General features: G+C 35.7%; 4 protein-coding genes across 9 annotated transcripts; 1 reads left to right on the top strand and 3 right to left on the bottom strand.

Annotated features, from left to right (window-relative positions):
• Positions 1 to 7: 7 nt before the first annotated feature.
• Positions 8 to 6,867, bottom strand: LOC104780545 (structural maintenance of chromosomes protein 2-2). Of its 5 annotated transcripts, none has more exons than XM_010505045.3 (21): positions 6,757 to 6,867; positions 6,304 to 6,673; positions 5,538 to 6,218; positions 5,317 to 5,460; positions 4,945 to 5,235; positions 4,670 to 4,855; positions 4,434 to 4,598; positions 4,294 to 4,353; positions 4,138 to 4,200; positions 3,594 to 3,685; positions 3,381 to 3,477; positions 2,829 to 2,945; positions 2,475 to 2,693; positions 2,182 to 2,322; positions 1,937 to 2,104; positions 1,487 to 1,671; positions 1,242 to 1,335; positions 1,074 to 1,162; positions 715 to 940; positions 465 to 539; positions 8 to 342 (listed from the first exon to the last, which is right to left on the bottom strand). In XM_010505045.3, exons 2-21 carry the CDS (start codon positions 6,619 to 6,621, stop codon positions 229 to 231), a joined length of 3,525 nt encoding a protein of 1,174 aa, XP_010503347.2. In that variant the 5' UTR covers positions 6,622 to 6,673; positions 6,757 to 6,867; the 3' UTR covers positions 8 to 228. The 5 variants fall into 5 exon arrangements, with proteins under 5 accessions (XP_010503347.2, XP_087367487.1, XP_010503348.2 ...); XM_087511361.1 differs by having other exon boundaries at positions 6,316 to 6,673; positions 6,757 to 6,865; XM_010505046.3 differs by having other exon boundaries at positions 6,304 to 6,644; positions 6,757 to 6,852.
• A 108-nt stretch (positions 6,868 to 6,975) lies between these two features.
• On the top strand, positions 6,976 to 10,290 carry LOC104780543 (NO-associated protein 1, chloroplastic/mitochondrial). Its single transcript, XM_010505043.3, has 13 exons — positions 6,976 to 7,488; positions 7,586 to 7,771; positions 7,868 to 7,954; positions 8,035 to 8,114; positions 8,211 to 8,292; positions 8,410 to 8,430; positions 8,678 to 8,723; positions 8,910 to 9,028; positions 9,118 to 9,231; positions 9,315 to 9,419; positions 9,511 to 9,600; positions 9,695 to 9,804; positions 9,887 to 10,290. Exons 1-13 carry the CDS (start codon positions 7,093 to 7,095, stop codon positions 10,134 to 10,136), a joined length of 1,686 nt encoding a protein of 561 aa, XP_010503345.1. The 5' UTR covers positions 6,976 to 7,092; the 3' UTR covers positions 10,137 to 10,290.
• Positions 10,221 to 11,457, bottom strand: LOC104783876 (putative aquaporin TIP5-1). 2 transcript variants are annotated; one of them, XM_087511359.1, is made up of 3 exons: positions 11,166 to 11,457; positions 10,831 to 11,081; positions 10,221 to 10,726 (listed from the first exon to the last, which is right to left on the bottom strand). In XM_087511359.1, exons 1-3 carry the CDS (start codon positions 11,302 to 11,304, stop codon positions 10,667 to 10,669), a joined length of 450 nt encoding a protein of 149 aa, XP_087367485.1. In that variant the 5' UTR covers positions 11,305 to 11,457; the 3' UTR covers positions 10,221 to 10,666. The 2 variants fall into 2 exon arrangements, with proteins under 2 accessions (XP_087367485.1, XP_010507281.2); XM_010508979.3 differs by having other exon boundaries at positions 10,221 to 10,719; positions 10,828 to 11,081; positions 11,166 to 11,350.
• A 160-nt stretch (positions 11,458 to 11,617) lies between these two features.
• On the bottom strand, positions 11,618 to 12,903 carry LOC104780542 (peroxisomal membrane protein 11B). The gene is made up of 2 exons (XM_010505041.3): positions 12,471 to 12,903; positions 11,618 to 12,221 (listed from the first exon to the last, which is right to left on the bottom strand). The coding sequence occupies exons 1-2, from the start codon at positions 12,656 to 12,658 to the stop codon at positions 11,723 to 11,725; spliced, it is 687 nt and encodes a 228-aa protein (XP_010503343.1). The 5' UTR covers positions 12,659 to 12,903; the 3' UTR covers positions 11,618 to 11,722.
• Positions 12,904 to 19,076: the final 6,173 nt, after the last annotated feature.

The raw sequence follows: 19,076 nt of genomic DNA, 5'->3' as shown, positions 1-19,076 counted from the left end.
ACAGTGATTTAAGCACACCATAACTTAGAATCCCAATCTCTTAATACATTTGCAACAACAAACAAAAAAAACCTTAAGTTTCGGTAAGCTTCGGTTTCTAGACTTAGACAACAGGTACCAACAAATCATTGGCTACAGATCTTAAAAGACACGTAGTACACACATAGAAGCCGTTGAAGAGAGAAGAGTATATACATCATTAGTGCTGTTAAGGATATAAGCAATTTACTAGCTCTGTTTTGTTACTGTCCTCTGGACTGTTGAAACACCATCCACGAATTTGGTTCGGAAGAGAACATTGGCATTGTTGAACATTCCTTCTTTCAGTGAAACCACGATGAACTGAAAGAGAAGTCATATCAGAGAGCATCAATGTTTGAGATATCAATGGATAAGTAGAGCTTTCTGAATCACGGGTATAGCTAGTGAATACAAAATCAAAGAAACCCGCAAAATTATGTGACCTGTGAATGTGGGAAATGGGCTTTTATCATTTTTCCTATGTTCTGCGTGTGGCTGAGATCAAGAGCTGCATCAACCTGATAAAATTAAAGTCATGAATCCTCTTATGTCTTTTAAGAATGTCATCAAACTTAAAAAAGGTCCTGTTATCGTGAACATTGTCAAGATCACTGAAAACATGAACTTAGTCGTTACGTATTGAAAATGTAAAGGGAGAGCAATGATTCATAGAAATGTAAAATCGAGATGTACCTCATCTAAGATATAAAGAGGAGCTGGCTTGAAGAGAAGCAATGCTAGGATTAAAGATAGTGCAAGAAGAGATCTCTGCCCTCCACTTAGCTCAGATAAAGACTGTTTCCAAACACTTCCAAACGCAACACGGACCTCAAGGCCATCAAGGAAATTACCTCCTTCTGGAGGTTCTAGTTTTGCCATGGTGCCAGGTAGTAGACTTGAAAAGATGGAACCAAAATCCCTGAAGATAAGGATCCAAGTGTAAATATCGTAAATCGATCTCGCGATGAAGTTAAAAGAAGTGAATCACATGGTTGAACAAGCAAACAAAACAAGCAAAGAAACAAGCAAAGAAAACTAAATAAGCGACTCACTGATTAACTTTAACCCATGTAACTTTCAGTGTTTCTTTTTTCTTCTCATCAAGCTCCTCGATCACTTTCTTGATTTTGGATTTATCAGTCTATGAAAAATGAAAAACCATAGTTAATAACTGCGTGTAAAGCTGTTAAACTAAGTCGCACAGACCCTCCAACACTAACCTCGATTATATTTTTCTTGGTCATAAGAGCATTATATTCGTCTTCTGCTTTCTCAAACATAGCCATGACTTTCTTGTTTACTCTTTTCTCAAGACTTTATAAGAGAAATGAATAGCCAGGAAAAGGGAAAAGGAGTGATTTCTCAATTAGTTAAATAGAGTGATTTCTCAATTAGTTAAAGAAAGCACATTCCATTGATATTGCATTGTATAGGTATATAAATATTATAATCCTCAGAAACATACCTCGATTGTTCTGTCTGGAGCCTTTCAAGTTCTTCTCTTGCTTTATAAGGATCACGGGATTCAAAATCATAGTTCGTCCCTTCTTTACCAAAAAGCTGCTTCTCAGACGTTATCCATGTATGCTTCTCAACAAGTTTGTCTACCTTCACAGAACAATTCTTCTGATCCATCTCCATCCTTGTTACCTATGCAGAGTACAATGTTCGCCCATGAACAGTGTGCATTTCTTAAGATGTAGAATTTCAGTAAATACTACTTATCAACTAATAGAGTATACAACATCTTCAATTTTGATTACAGTCGAATTACCAGGAACTCCTAACACTTATATCCACCTCTATCATCCAACATCCAGTCCTACTTCAATATTAATGTCAAAGCAATTAAGTAACCCCAGGACATCTGTCATTAAATAGGGAGGACGCCGCAAGAATTGAAGAGAGAATATACCTCATTTTCTAACTTCTTTCTGTCAAGCTTCAAGTCACTAATCTTCTGCAGACATTTTTCCTGGTCTGCGATGGAACCACTAATCTGTGTATCACATTCCTTCATCTTTGCATGTATCAACTTGAGCTCAGAGAGAGACTGATCATGATTCTTCTGTATGCCATCCACCTGCAGGGGTATCACATCCACACGTTACTCATATATTTTTTAATTTTAAAAGACACGAATAAAAATAATTGCAGTACCTTGGATCGTTGATTACCCACATCTGAAGCCAGAGTGCTACTTTGCGTCTTCAATGAAGCTAGCTGGCTCTCTAAAGATGACTGTTCCTGCAACACTGCTTCTTGCTCCATCACAAGCCTCTCCCTTTCATTTTCATGATCCTATGAGCAAGAGAAACATATAGCATAAGCTACGAAGCCATTTTAGAAATATAAAAGGCAAAAAAGTTGGTAAACCAGGTCAAAGAAAAAGATTGAAAGTTTGAAACAGTTCAATGGCAGAGTCAAAGTCTTTGATGAAAAATCTGGAATACCTTTAGATCTTTTGAGGATGCCTGAATACGAGCTTTGATAGTTTTGATATTTTTTTCTAAGTCCTTAAGTCTTCCCTCTCTGTTCTTATCATGATCTTTGATGGATTTCTCCAGCGTAGAGACAGTATCAGCACAACTTTTGTAAAGATTTTCCTTCTCTGTGATTTGGGATCTCACTTCTCCAACCTCTTCCTCAAGTTTCTTCACCGCCTCAGCAAGCTATATAAGGAAGCGATATGCCTATTAGCTACGATAGAAGGCAAAAATTCGAATTCGGAAATTTAAGCTAGAAGGATGTAGATAATGGGAGATACGTTAACAAAAAAAAAAGATGCCAAATGGAGATACAAAAACCTTGTGGTGCTCGTTCTGTTCAGCCCTTTTTAGAAACAAGGACATGTCATACATTTTCAGCTCCAACTGTGCTTTCATGTCTGTGAACTTCTTTTGAAGAGGCTGAAGCTCATTGATCTGCAGTTTAAAGAACCAGTAGGGTTTAACACAACCATAAAACTTAATTTTACCAAGAAACCCAAAGAGACAGCCGATAGCAGCATTCTGTGGGAGCCTTCACAACCATATGTGAGGTACCAATAAATCCTAGAAAATCAAACATTAGATATAAATATGCTGCAACTAAACATTGTTTCATTTGAGCCAGAAACAACCAAACTGATCAACTATCTGAGATGACGAGACATCTAAATACGGTTCAAAGTGTCAGTTTCAGCAGCTCAGATTATATTTTCTTTTAGATCACCAATGAACAAACATGAGCCTCGATTCCAATGATCCAGATCTAATTCTAACCTGAAGTACATGTACAAGATATGGGTATGTACTTCAAACGAATTATATGATGCCTAGTTCAGCTGCAATAGCATATATATAGTTGAAGGAATATACCTTCGCTTCAATTTCCGACAACCTTTTCTGATGTACGTGAAATTTTGCTTCAGCTTCTGCCAGATCATGAAGTTGTCTTAGCAGATCACCTCCACCCCTACAACAGAGGAATACGAAATATACAATGTTTTTGGTCAAGTTATAGGCATTGCTGAACCATATCTGTCTGAAACCCAGAAGATATTTACAGGTCTAATAGAAAAATTGACATACTTGCGACTTCCACCAGTAAGAAGACCACTTGGCTGAAATACATCACCTTCAAGTGTAACACTTGGAGTTCGAATTTCCCTATTAAATGCTACCTGCCGAACAAGCATTTGAGAGACAAATTAAAGATCTAAAGAAAATTGAGTTGTCTTGCCATCAAAATATAGGTATCTAATAGTCAGAGAAGACAGTAACGAAAATAAGTTATGTCTGATAAATGCATTTACAACCCAGCAAAGCAATCAAGTTTTGAGAAACTATAAACATAAGAACCCTTTCTATCTGGTAGACAACTATATATTATTGATAGGATTTAGATTTTGCCAGAGTCATATCCCATCCACCAATATAAAGAGGGAAATCGTCATTTGAAATTTTAAAAGAAGATTGAGGCTATGACAACATAACCAAAGGCCCAGCTGAATATACATGTCAAGTAAGGTTGTTATACAAACAGCTTAGAAATCAAACTACATCTCTACTACATACATCCTTAACAAACACAGAGTCAGCACACATGCACTCTAATGTCTGGAAAAATTCTTACTTCCTTTGCCGCATCAGTAGTTTTGCAAACAAAAGTGGAACCAAAAACATATTCCATAGCATTCTGCAAAAAATTAGAACATGTCAAACGAAAATAAATAGTCATGAACTCATGGTATCAGCTAATTTTGTTACCGTGAGCAGGCAACCAACCCACCTTTAATTCTTCGCTATAACCAACTAAAGAAAGTGCCAATTCCGCATTTCCCTTTCCAACCTAAAAATTAGTAGAGAATCAGCAAGGAACAAAGAAAAGGGAGTTGAATTTGACAGGAATAAAAAAAAAGATCCACATACCAATCTAACAGTGGCTTGCTGCACTCTAGGTGGAACTAGGTGAGATTGAATTTTGTTGAGAGGAACTATTGTAACTCTCCTCCGAAGATCACCCTTTTGAAGGAGCTCTTTTCCAGTATCTTCTGTGTCTACAACAACATTAAACAACTTCCCACCAGCAGTAACCTGAAAAAAATAGTCACCTTAGAACTCCTATGATCCGAATAAGTATAATGACATGATAATTCCCTACTTACTTCCAAAGCTGTCATTGAGGACCTATCATTCACTTTTATCAGTTTTGCAACCACACCTTTCACCTTTGATCGATCAAAGTTCTTCACAGGATCACGGTATGTAAACTGTACATTTGCTAATTGAGCTGAAAGATCGCTCACTTTGTCTTTCAGCCTTCGCCCAACTTCAAGTTCCAATCCTCGATCCTGAGAGTAAAAATCAGTCACGGATGTATTCTTTATGCAAACAAAAGAAGAAAATAAAATAATCTAGAAAAAGCATGCTAAATGCTAACATTCTCCAATGCTTCCATCTGACCCTCTTTATAAGGAAGAGAATCAAGTGCCCTTTTTACACTATCAACATCATTTTTTCTAGCATCGAGTTCGTTTTCCACAGCAACAGCTTCTTCTTGTTTTGACATTAACTGGGACTTTTTCTCTTTTAGCTCCTTTTCGCAGTGGCTAATTTTGGTATTCAGCTGCTTCAACTCCGTTTCAGCTGATCCAACAGAAATCTTAGCATCACGTAGTTGATCTTCAAGACATTTCTCTTCATCTCCACTACTCTTACCAGCTATCACACCCTAATTATCAAGGGACATACATCCAATTAACATACATGATTGATTCAGTAACTAAAGATTCTTCTTAGTGTACAACTGTACCTGGTGTTCTCTTTCACACTCTTCCAGTGTGGTGGAAAATTCCTGGAATTTTCGTTTTAGATCTGCTGCTCCTTCGTCGCACTTCTTGAGAGCTGTAGCTCTCTCTTCAACAGATTTCTTCAAATCTTCTATATTATGAAAAATCTGGCAACACCAAAAGTTGTCAGAAACAGCTGCGAATATATAACAATTTCACACCAAGGAAGTAACTGTCAGCTAACCTGTTCAGCATTCTTCACTTCGCCCTGAAGGGTGTCCTCCATATTATGAAGCTTGGATAATTCACGTGTAACTTCATTAGACAGTGAATCCACTTTGTCAGACAAATTTTTAACTTCTCCTCCCATGCTGGCTTCTCTTGCCTGAGTCAAAGCTTTAACTTGGTTCTCTAGTTCCGATATTTCTCCCTGTGTCTTTTCTGCCTCTTCGTCAATACTTGTCATCTTTGTCTTCATTTGTTCAACCCCATGGAGAGAATTGTCTCTAACTTTCTCTGCTTGAACATACTCAAAAGCGATACAGAACCTCTTTACTCGTTCTAGTTCTGCATTACCATTAGCCCACTGCATATACTGCGCTTTCTCTCTCCTAAGCTTCTCCAAAGCTGGCAATATATCATGCTCGAGAAGCTTATTAATCTCATCAACCTTGGTTTGCTTTTTCTCTAACGTCTTTAACGCAGCCTCTTTCTTATTCTCATACATTCTTGTCCCCGCAGCTTCTTCAAGCATCGATAAAATCTCCATAGGTTTCATGTTCAAAACTTTAGTAATACGCCCTTGCATAATGAGAAAATGAGGATTATTAACATTAAGCTGCACCGAGTGGAAAAGGTTCTGAACTTGACTTGGTTGTGCAAGCTTCCCATTTATCAAATACTTGTTCCTTCCTCCAACCACAATCTTCAAAACACACACAAACACAAAAAGATTCACTCTAAACAAACACTTATAAAAAAACGAAACCTTAAGTGAAATAAGTAGTTACTTGTCTAGTTACGGTAATCTCTGAATGATCTTCATAACCTAAAGGACTTCGATTTCTCTCGGAGTTATCGAAAGTAATCGAGACAGTGGCTTTAGTAATCCCAGCTTGTCCTTGTTTGTAAACGAGTTCTTGAAGATTAGAAGCTCGAACATGCTGGAGATTAGTGATACCCAGAACGAAGCAGATTGAATCGAGGATGTTTGATTTCCCGGACCCGTTTAGACCCGTAATCGCGTTGAAATGCGGGTCAAAACCCGGAACCACCGTCCTCGTCGCGTATGATTTGAAACCCTCCAAGCATATCTCCTTTATATGCATCTCTCCTTCCCCCAAATTTTACCCTAATTTAGAAACTAAAATCCCATAAACCCTAGAAACGGAAACCCAGATTAAAAGTATATCACAACGAGAAGCTTAATTCCGAAATTGAAACTCGCATATACAAAATCTAACCGTTGCAGGAGAAAGCAGAGACGAATCTTCAAAATTGAGAGAGCGAATTCGAATTTTTTTTGGAATTTTTTTTCAATTTTACGAAAACAAATTAAAAAGGGGAATTTTGTCATTTTAAAAAATTGGGTTTTTTCGGATTTGGTAGGAAAACAGCGGGAAAGTGAATTTCTAAACCCTACCCTAAACCTTTTAACTCATCTAGAAGGTTCCCCCTAGATCGAAATAGAGGTTTAACAATAAACCCATTTTGGTTTTGGTTTGGTTCGGTTCGGTTTTCCTTTAACTCTCTTGGGTTCTATCTTCTTCAAGAGCTTGGTGGGGAAAAAAATCTCAGCAATGGCGCTACGAACACTCTCAACGTTCCCTTCTCTTCCTCGTCGTCTCACGAGACGCGAACCAAATCTCACCGTGTTTTACCGAACTCCGGCGGTGCCAATCTTATGTAAATCCATTGCTAATTCCGAGACTCCGGTTTTGGTCTCAGAACGAGATGGATTCGCTGCGGCTGCTCCGACTCCTGGAGAAAGGTTCTTGGAGAATCAACGAGCTCATGAAGCTAAGAAAGTGGTGAAGAGAGAGATTAAAAAGGAGAAGAAGAAGAAGAAGATAAAGGAAGAGATTGTGCGGAAGGTTGTTGATACTTCGGTCTCGTGTTGTTACGGCTGCGGAGCTCCGTTACAGACTTCCGAAGTCGATTCTCCTGGATTTGTCGATCTGATCACTTACGATTTGGTACGAATTCGAGCTTTTGGAATCTCAGTTTATAGTTAGTTGATTTGATGCAATTGAAGTGAGTTCTTTTGAAATGTTTTGTTAATTATTATTGTAGAAGAAGAAGCATCATCAGTTAAGAACTATACTATGTGGACGGTGTCAGCTTTTGTCACATGGACATATGATTACAGCAGTTGGTGGTAACGGAGGATACCCTGGTGGGAAACAGTTTGTTTCAGCTGATGAACTTAGGGAGAAGCTTTCTCATTTGCGCCATGAGAAGGCTTTGATTGTCAAATTGGTTAGAATTCAACTTCTCTTATTTTGTTTCATGTTCCAAGAAGTCAGTCATCAATAATATGATGTAACGGTTTGATGCATTTGTGTGGTGTCACAGGTTGACATTGTGGATTTTAATGGAAGCTTTTTAGCTCGTGTTCGTGACTTAGTTGGAGCTAATCCGATTATACTAGTTATAACTAAGGTAAGGTTTTTTACAACCAGGCTACTTCTTCAATCCTTTTCAAAATTTGTCTGATAAAGAACTGTGTTTTGTACTGTTAGATTGATCTTCTTCCGAAAGGAACAGATATGAACTGTATTGGGGATTGGGTCGTAGAAATGACCACGAGGAAAAAGCTTAAGTAGGTATCAAGTGCTTATTAACTAGGTTTGTTATCATAAGGTGACTTATTGTTTCTGGAGCTAATGACTGATTTGGATGGATGTAACTTTAACAGTGTGTTGAGCGTCCATCTCACAAGTTCAAAATCTCTTGATGGAGTTAGCGGAGTTGCATCAGAAATCCAGAAGGAGAAAAAGGTATATACCATGAATAGGCTTACATCTTGTTTCCTTTCTGGCTCAATATGGGATAATATAAACTTCTAGTCATTTATCTCCTGTAACTTAACCTCTCCATCCCTGTTTTTATTTCAGGGACGAGATGTCTACATTCTGGTATGTGCATTCTCAATTTTTTACAAAGATTTTAGCGGACTGAGGAAATTTATTGTTTTACCTTAACGTATCTTAGGCAAAGCTGATTTTCTTTTATGACCAATAGAACAACTAAGTCTACACTACCCTGTTCTATACTTCTATCGGATTCACCAATTCATACAGGAGATAGAGGCTGTGCAATTTTACAGAAACTTCTTTGACAGTCTGATAAATATTCATTCATCATTTCCTCATGCTTTCACAGGGTGCAGCAAACGTAGGGAAGTCTGCATTCATCAATGCGTTGCTGAGTAAGTCAATTTTGTTCTCTATTTGCTATATGTCAATTGTCGTTACAGTTTGTATCTGCTTGAATACTTCCTTTCTTCTTGTTTAAGAATACGTGCTGTTTTATTCTAGTAGGGCTAATTTTTTTACAATTTAGGTTGCATCTATAAATCGAGTTTGAATGGTTCTATATGTACTTCATTATACAGAAACAATGGCCGAAAGGGACCCTGTTGCCGCAGCGGCTCAAAAGTACAAACCAATTCAATCTGCTGTCCCTGGAACCACCTTGGGTCCAATTCAGATCAACGCCTTCCTTGGAGGAGAGGTATAAACTTAAACCACCACCATTTTCGTAGAAATTTCCGAAATTCTGCCACCAGTAGACATCTGCTAAAGAATACCTTATTACCGCAGAAGTTGTATGATACACCGGGTGTGCACCTACACCATAGGCAAGCAGCTGTTGTTCATTCAGATGATTTACCCGCCCTTGCTCCTCAAAATCGGCTCAGAGGCCAGTCTTTCGATGTAAGTCTTCTATATTATAGCCAGGTAAAGATTGATTTATGTAACATAGTATGATGATTTTACTATCCTTTTGTTCCTTACAGATTTCAACTTTGCCAACTCAATTGTCAAGTAGTCCCAAGGGTGAGGAGAGCTTAAATGGTTATACATTTTTCTGGGGAGGTCTCGTCAGGATCGACATCTTGAAGGTAAAATATTAGACCCGGAATGACAGCTGAATTATGTTTTACAGTGGGTATCAGAGTTTTTTCAAACCATTACATACTTGACATATTGCAGGCTCTACCAGAAACATGTATCACATTCTATGGACCAAAGGCTCTTGATATTCTTGTAGTACCAACCAAAACAGCGACTGACTTTTACCAGGCAAGTTCTTTCACCATAATTATCAACTTTGTAGCTAATATGAAGACAAATTCAATTTTCTTATTACCTTACTTGACAACCTTTTGTTCTGCAGAAAGAAGTGGGTGTGCTTCTGAAACCTCCATCAGGGAAAGATCAGATGCAAGAGTGGAAAGGATTACAATCTCACCGTTTACTCCAAATCGAGATCATCGATGCAAAAAGGTGATATATCTATACTATATTCCTTATCTATCTTTGGTAAAACGAATGCTCATCATTTCACGTTGACACACTTCTTGATCAGACCGGCTAGTGATGTGGCAATTTCTGGGTTAGGATGGATTTCAATTGAACCAATCCGCAGAACACGAGGAACAGAACCGAGAGATCTCAATGACTCAGAGCATCAGATACGTCTTTGTGTCAGTGTGCCAAAACCGGTTGAAGTATTTCTCCGACCAACATTGCCAATTGGTGCCTCAGGTGCTGAATGGTATCAGTACCGTGATTTAACCGATGAGGAAGAAGAAGTAAGACCCAAATGGCACTTCTAAATTTTTGTTTGGATGCAAAAGTATCGGCTAAGTTTTCTCAAACCAGAGTTCATATATACAGTAACATAATGGTAAAATAGAAAATTGTTTGTAATGAAACTTTACTAAAGTAGTATTCAATAAATTAAACATCAAGTGAACAACATTTCAGAAACTGAAAACTAGAAAAGCTCTACAACAACATATAAAACAGTAAAAAAACAAGTCATTACACATCGACGGCATCTCCAGTAGATGAGCCACGATCATCTTCTGCCGGAACCACCACGTTGTCATACACTAGCGCTGCTGTGGCTCCTCCAAGCAGAGGCCCAACCCAATACACAGCTTGGTTCTTGAAGCTTCCATAAATCATCGCCGACCCAAAGGCACACGCTGGGTTCATGGACCCTCCAGAGAACGGACCAGCGGCTAGAACATTGGCTCCCGCAACAAACCCTATGAATATAGGTCCTACGGCTAAAGGTAGACCACGTCTCGGATCGTTAGCCGTGAACACAGTATAGACTAGGACGAACGCTAAAACACCTTCAAGAACCGATGCTCCAAATCCCGTCATTTCTCCGGCAATCTTGTAGATCGGGTACGTGCTGATAAAAAATAAAAACACAAATCAGAAAAACCAAACAAAACAAAGAATACAAATCAGCAAAAAAAAGTAAACCAAACATTGCAAGACAAGATGTTTAATAACCTGTTCGACGACAGTTACTTTAAGGACAAGACAAGCCATAACAGAGGCAATCATCTGAGAAGTCCAATAGAACATAGCGGTCGGAACACTAATCCGACCAGCAACCGCCATCCCAAACGTAACCGCTGGATTCACATGGCCACCAGAGACGTTCCAAGAGATGTAAACAGACGAAGACAACGCAAACGCATTCGCAATCGCCGGTATTAATACACTAAACGGACCCGACACATCACCCGCCATCAACTTCCCTGATGGGAAAAAAAAAACACGGTTAACAATTTCTTCTTATTACCAAGAAGGATCAAACTTATTTAGAAAAAGAGTAAAATTACTTGAAGCCATGACGGAACCAACGGCAGCGAGGACGAAGAAGAAGGTAGAGATAAACTCCGACACGTAACATCTCAACGCATTCATACTTATCACTCCTTGACACTTACTTGAAAACGATGTTGGAATCATTCTTCTCATCAGTTACGTTCAAGTTTTTTTTTTGTTCTTGTTTTCTCTATTTTTGTTGTTGAATGAACGTAAGTAAAAACTATAAATATTACGAGAAGGTAACGAGTTTTTGATAAAAATGAGTTAAAAAAAAAAAAAAACATTTTAGTTAACCGTCTCCTCAATGAGAGTGAGAGAAGTGGGAAGTTATTATTTACAGTTATCACGATTCATAATTTTCAGAAATGCCCTTACGTGGATAAATCACAAGTGTTACAAATCAAACATATCAAACGTGTATAACCTTAGTTTTTGTTTGATGTATATTTGACACATAAAACAATGTAAAAATAGACGTATTCATATATTTCAAGAAAGTTATACACGTTTGATATGTTCATTCCAAAACAACAACATACAACATTCCTTAGATTTTTGATTATACATCTCACGAGGTAGGCCAATTCCTATACCAACCGGCCCAAGCCGACACTAAACCGCTTATACCGAGTGTAACCGTGTGGTTACAAAACGGGTTCGGTTGAATTTCCGCCAATGCGATAATTAAATCCGCAACGTTGGCTGAAATTCCCATCAGTCTCATCACTATATCTCCCCGGATTTCGCTAATTTTCGCATTGATTTCATCTTTTGTTTCATCGGACGGATACCGAAGTTTTTTCAAGGAGTCGAGTCTCTGCCTTATGAAGATGCAGTCAATGATGATGAAGAAAGTGTAGCCGAAAGATTCGCCAAAAGCGGAGATGAAACTCATTTTCTTGGCGAGCTTGGCGTCTAATGATCCAATTCTTGATAACCAAAGAAAATGATCGAAGAAGAAGTAAACCATTTCTCCTGAATTGGCTAGGACTGCCAAGAGTCGGATCACCGGGGTTGCCCCAGGGTTTCGTCTCAGCGCATTAAACCCCGTGAGAGATCTTCCTGTCCTGTTTTGCATAATTCCCCGACCATAAATTAACAACGGTTGTTATTGTAAATATATTCACTTTTTACTTGTTGTCATTTAATATAAAGTGTATTAGCATTAGTCGCACTATTCAAATTTGGTAGATGAGATAAGATATTAATCAAGAAGTGAAATAAAGCAAACATTTCATTTCAATTCATCTATTAGACTATATTTACGATGATGCCACTGTGTAGATAAAGTGATAGATATTAGAAAGATGTGGGACCTGAAGGCTTTGCGGCTGAGACCGGAGGCGACCTCCCACTTCTTGAACCTATCGGCAGCTTCGGGTCGTGTGGCTTCAACGTGCCAGCACGCGAGCTTGGCCACATATTGGAATGTCTTAACGAGCTTGTCTATTCCGTCTCTTTTGGCCAAGAAAACAACCAGCTTGTCCAACGTGTCCGAAGCCATCGCCTAACGGTGGCGAAAGGAAGGAGAAGAGGAGGGAGAGAGAGAGAAGTTATGGAGATGATGAAGAAGAAGATATAAACCACAAGTGACGTTTGTACTCGAAATAATCGAGGTTTTGTCTTTTGTTTGTTTTAAGAGGTTTGAGTTTGAGATGATTGCTTTGTGGTTGCTAATACTTGCGCTTGTTGTCTCATGTTTTGATATCAAAGGTTTGGGATAAATAAAAATATTTCTCTTTGATATGTGTGGAAGAAATATTCACAAATATATATATTTTTATATATTTTGGGTTTCGTAAAACGAGACTAAAGATAATTCTCTATTTTACAAATTTATTTGTCAGTTGGATAATGATTCTCTATTTTACAAATTTATTTGTCAGTTGGATAATCTGTGACTGTGTACACAAGTGTGATTGTTTATACAAATGGGCTTGATTTTAGGTTGGAGCTTGGGCCTCTAGCTCCAAATTGGAAACAAATATAGCCAGAATCCTTGTACTTTGAGAAATTATTTCATTGTGTGAACAGAGAAATGTTATATGCACAAAAGTGATACCATATAAGAAGAGCTAATTAATAACAATCTTATACGCTAAATGATTTACATGAACCACCTATTTTTCTAATATCCATTTTTCTAATCTTCATTACAGTATCGGATTTTCTAATGTTGTGGATACGATTATATGCACCACGCACATCTACATCCAGAAACACCAAATATAACTTATAAGGGCCCGACTGGTTCAACCGCAGTGTTTGCGGTTGCGTTTACGAGAAATTGCGGAAACAAGTTTTTGCGGTTTCAAGTGTTATTAAGTGTTTTGAATGATTGGTTTAGCGTTTTAAAATGGATGCGTTTGCGGGAGTTTACGACTGGTTGACCAGCGAGTGCAATAACGGTTAAAATATAATAAATATAATATATAATTATATAAATGTTTAAAAATACCAAATTTTTTATTAAACTTGATTTATAATTAAAATTCATTAAAAAAATACTAAAATAATTATTTAAAAACAAATAAATTTCATATTAAAATACTTATTACTTTATGCATTTGACTTTTTACCAAAAATTTAATCAAGTAATTTGATAAATGACAAAACATATGTTTTAGATCGTAGATCTTCTTTTTAAATTTCACACACTCAATAAGTTTCGTAGGGCAGTAGTTGCATCGATAGTAATGATCAAACGAAAGATGAGAAGACTCGTGATTTGTTTTTATATTTTTCAAAAAATAATCTTATTTTTAAAAATTTCTGATGAAAAGTTATATTTATTTAGATTTTTTTGAACATATGTGTGATGTGCCATTAAATTTACATCAAGTTTTCTGGGTTATTGTTAATTGAAATCTAATATTCTCAATCGTATTCGTACTTCATTTTCTCCAATCCTTAATGAATAAAATAGTTAGATAATATATATATATATATATATATATATATATATATATATATATATATATATAATATTTCATTATCATTGATTTGTTTTAAGTTTGAAAAAAAAAAATTCTAACCGCAATCGCCCGCAACCGCAAACGCTTGCAGGAAGCAGCTTTTAGAATTCAGTGGTTTGGAGCGATTGGAAGCGGTTTGTGTGATTGGTACCAATCGCTAGCAACCGCTGCCACCACAAACACAGCGTTTGCCGGTGGTAGTTGGAGAACCAGTCAGACCCTAAGTTGATGATTACTTACCAATCTGACTTCTGTGCAGAGTCGAAGACTATGGAAGGTTAAAGCATAATTAATTAAAAATATCTTAGTTACTTTTTACATAAGATTCAAATGAAAAGTACTAAAGATTAGCTCATTTAAATCAAAGAAAAAAAGGTCAAGGTAGGGACTAGGTTAGATATTGGACGTACCTAGATCTAGATATCTAGACGAAGTGCAACATCACATACACAACATGCAACAGGTCGCAGGAGCATGACAGATTACACATGAATCATGAAATTTTGAAACATGGGCTCGTGCATGATTACCGCAAATAAATGTGCCTATCTCTTAAGATTGATGAGTGCATGCATAAACAAGAAATAAATGATAGCCAAATTTGTAATCTAATTTTATTGGTAGATAAATTTGGGCTGACTACGGTTTAACAAAGTCCAAGTTTGAATTAACGGTTTAATTTTTCTACTCCTATTACTAGTTAGCGTTCATATTTTGGCTGCAAATGGTGATTAACAAACTGAACCAGCTGAATAGGTTAATAATGATGGGCTGAATAAAAATGAGCTAAACCATCAAAATGAGCCGAAGAAACAAAATGAGCTGAATAAACTGCAGAGAAATAAATTAGTATGCTAAATGGTGACCATTAAGTTGAATAGCTGAATATAAAAATATAATATTAATAATATATCTATAATAGTTTCTGAAATTATATATATTTAAATATAAAAAATATTTTTTTTATGATTAATATATTATTAATTTTTATTTGGAAATAAATATTTTACCACAAAATATTCCATAAAATAAAATCTAAAGTTGCTGACGAAAACTACGTCGACTGCACACCATATTTGCTCAGTAATTTGATCGCGGACGATCTTCATATAGTTATTCATGGCTATGATTGTTTATGAAAAAAGGTGTTTAGCTTATAATTATTTTTTTCTAAAGATAGATCGTGATGAGTGATGTATATATAGGATCTGATTTTAGTTTCAATTTTAATCAATAAAAATAGAAATTATTCAAAAGGGTTTAAAATTCAGCTGATTTTGTGTACTAGAATATCTTTTATTTGTAACAAATAATGCTAATTTAAATTATTTATTTTAATATTGAACATTAAATAATGTGAAAAATTTGCAAACAAAAAAATATAAGTGAACGATTCGTTTGTTACATATTTCAAAATATATATATATATATATATATATATATATATATTACAAATATATATATATATAATAATTAAATATAATTTAAAAACAGTTTTTTAAACTCACAATCTTTGACTTTCCTCTAGATTATCGAAATAACAATCTGGATTCCATAATTGTTTTTTAAATGATTTTTTTAAAAGCCAAAAATATTAATTCAAATATATAAATTGAATAAATATAATTTTTTTTTAGTTTCCATCCGGTTCAATCTGTATATCTCCTATTTTGTAGTTGAACAATTTTCAGCCAAAAAGTGTTATTTTCCCGCCACAGGGTGGGACCCAATAAATGTAGGTTGAAAACATATTTATGTTAAATGGTGAATTTTTGGCTGAACAAGGTTGAAAAGTACGTTCAACTCATTCAACCTGGTTGAAAACTACAACCATTTGCAGCCTTTATTTGCTAAATTATTATATTTACTTAAAAAATAATATTTATAGTGTCTTTATCAACTCTTCTGGAAGCTATATTTGCAAACATAAAGACTATACTATATGTTTTCTTATAATATGAACGTAATAATTTAATTCTCAATCAGTGTTACACAAACATAAATATATGTGCTTTTGTATTAATGGAAACAAAAAAAAAAACCTAGCTTTGGTATTAAAACTTCAATTCTCTATAACTGGACAGAGATCCAGCGATTTTCGACGATGAAATACATCACCACATACACACGTCCGACGCTCATCCATCCTCCTAGATACCCAAACTTTTGGCATTTTTAAACAAACAAAAAAAGTGTCGATAGAGATCGGATAATCCAAAATCGATCAGTCTTTATAAAACAACAAGAGGCTATATATACATCGTTCATTGATATGTCACTTAAAAGGACACATCAAGTTAGGCAAAATAATTGAAGATGGATAAAATAAATATTTCTAATGGTTGTTTCGTTTTCTCAATAGTCGATTTTGTTCATATAAAACCAAGACTGTATATACTCCTTATCCTTTATTTCTTCGGTTGTGTCTGTATTTTGGAAATGGAGAGACTCTTCCAACATTTAGCAGCTCACATCTTGGCCCATATGATAAAACAACCAAAAAAACATCATAATTTTTCACAAAAATATATATATATATATATATATATATATATATTTGATGCCACTTATATTTTTTTCTTGTATGTTCTACATCCTATCGTGACCAACAATATTTACCAATAATGTTTTTAAAATAACATTTTGAGTCTTCTTATTCTTATTTAAAAAAATATTTTTTTGCAATTCGAAATTATTTGTACAATTATTTCGATGCATAGAAAAAAAACTCCTAATTTTGAAAGAACCGGGTTTTCGAAAATGTCAAAATCTACATGCATATATTTTTTGAATAAATTGCAAAGATAAGTATATTTTTAATAATGCTTAACTTTTGTAGTCATCGTCATAGTCAATTTTTTCCCCTAGCTTTGTTTGGCTCTACAAAGTTAAGTACCGCTTGCAAATACTAATTCGGTAATAATTAATTATATTCTACGGTTAGAAAAGATGTAATATTTTTGTCACATCATTTTTATTTTATTTTGTTGATTTTGTCATATCAAATATCAGCCCTAGAAATATAAAATTTGAATCGCTTACGAGCTGGACTTCTTCATACAGTCATTTTGTCTTGGTTACAATCCACACGTAGAAGTTAGTCAAATTCTACATGCACACACTAACACAATGACAGACCTATTAAGAGCATAAGTCACTAAGGGGTCAGTTAAAATTTTGCTAAACTTTTGTGGTCATCGACTCATCGTCATTTTTTTGGCTCTGCAAATTTAAGTACGGCTTGCAAATACTAAACACCGTTCTAAATTCGGTATTATATATATTCTACTGTTAAGAAAAACGTAATATTTTGCCACATCAGTTTCTTTTCTTTTTGTTCTGATTTTGTCATGTCAAATATCAGCCCTGGAAATATAATAATTGTATTCATTACGAGCTGGATCTTCTTTATATATATACAGTCATTTGTCTTGGTCACAATCCATGTAGAAGTTTGGTGATGTACATCGATTATTCTATTTTGTTTCTTAGACCATGTGCAACGGCGATGATTCGGGCTGTCCTTTGTTTTTTTTTAAATTTAATTCAGAAAGGCCCAACATCGAAAAAACGCTTCTTATTTGGGAATGTTTTTCGTCCGTCTTCTTCGTCACGTGCTCCATTCTGATTGGGTGTCGAATTCTTTAGGGTTAAATGAAAAAAAAATTCGAGACAAAGTTTCTTCGACTTCTTTCTTTTCTCTCGACGGCGACGACAAACGCGATACACATCCTCGACGATTTCACGCAGCCGTTCCGTTCTTCTCACCGGAATTTCTTGACGAATTACCAAAGCCGATCTTCTGTTTCTCCTGAAGCCAGTCTGATCTTCTGTCCCGAAGCTTGTCCGGCGGTCCGATCTTCTCTCCCGAAGCGATCTTCTTTGTCTCCCGAAGCTTGTCTGGCGGTTCAATCGTGCTAATTAAGGTTTGTCTTCTTCCTCCAATATGAGATTTCTCTCATTATCACTGATTATCGAATAAGGGTTAGAGAATTAGGGTTATCGAATTAGGGTTAGAGAATTAGGGTTATCGAATTAGGGTTATTGAATTAGGGTTATCGAATTACGGTTATTGAATTAGGGTTATTGAATTAGGGTTATTGAATTAGGGTTATCGGTCTCGTTCTGTTTTTTCATGTGTAAAGATCGATTTGTCTCTGTGTAAAGATCGATTTGTCTCTGTCTAAAAGTCGATTTGTTTCTGTATAACATGAGTATAACATTTGTTCTATTGTCAAAGACGTTGGTAAGATGAACTTCGAAGTTAAGTATGTCGAAGTTCATCTTATCAACGTCTTTGTGTCTGTGTCGTTTGCTGTTGATAGTTTACCAAATCTTATGGTTGCTAAAATTGTTTTTAACATTGATTTTGGTAAAAATTTGGTTTTTTTGTCTTAATTGTTAAAGGATCATTGGTATACAGAAACTCTATTATAGGTTTTAAATTTGGTGATTGTTGTGTAATTGATATGGTTGCTTCGACATGTATACGAACTAGGTGTGATAAGTACTCGTATGGTTGCTAAAATGTTTTTTACATTGATTTTTTACATTAGGTTTTTCATTTGGTAGTTGTAATGTGTACTTCTAATAAATTGTGATTGTTGTGTAGTTGATTGTATTTATTTTGGTGTGGTTTGTTCATAGTTTCTTGTTTAATTTGGTAGTTGTAATGTGTACTTGTCATAAATTGTGATTAGACATTGGTTGTTTGGTCTTTATGTTTTGTTACTTATTGCAAGTTACCTTTTAACCTATTAAACCCCAACCATCTTCTTCCTATTTCCATCATAAATCTCTTTCATTTAGTAACCCCTTTTCACTTGTACTCGCTTATCACTTCTCTTCTATACTCGCTTCTCTTCTCATTCCTTCTCTTCTCTACTCGCTTCTTCATATGGATTCTACGAATCCCTTCTTTCAGTCTTCTTCTTACTTAAACCTGCT

This window comes from Camelina sativa, chromosome 4 (genome assembly GCF_030686135.1).
Source record: "Camelina sativa cultivar CO46 ecotype springtype chromosome 4, ASM3068613v1".
NCBI classification, from domain to species: domain Eukaryota; kingdom Viridiplantae; phylum Streptophyta; class Magnoliopsida; order Brassicales; family Brassicaceae; genus Camelina; species Camelina sativa.
Note: the sequence above shows the minus strand (reverse complement) of the source record. Positions and strands in the feature narration are given on the sequence as shown.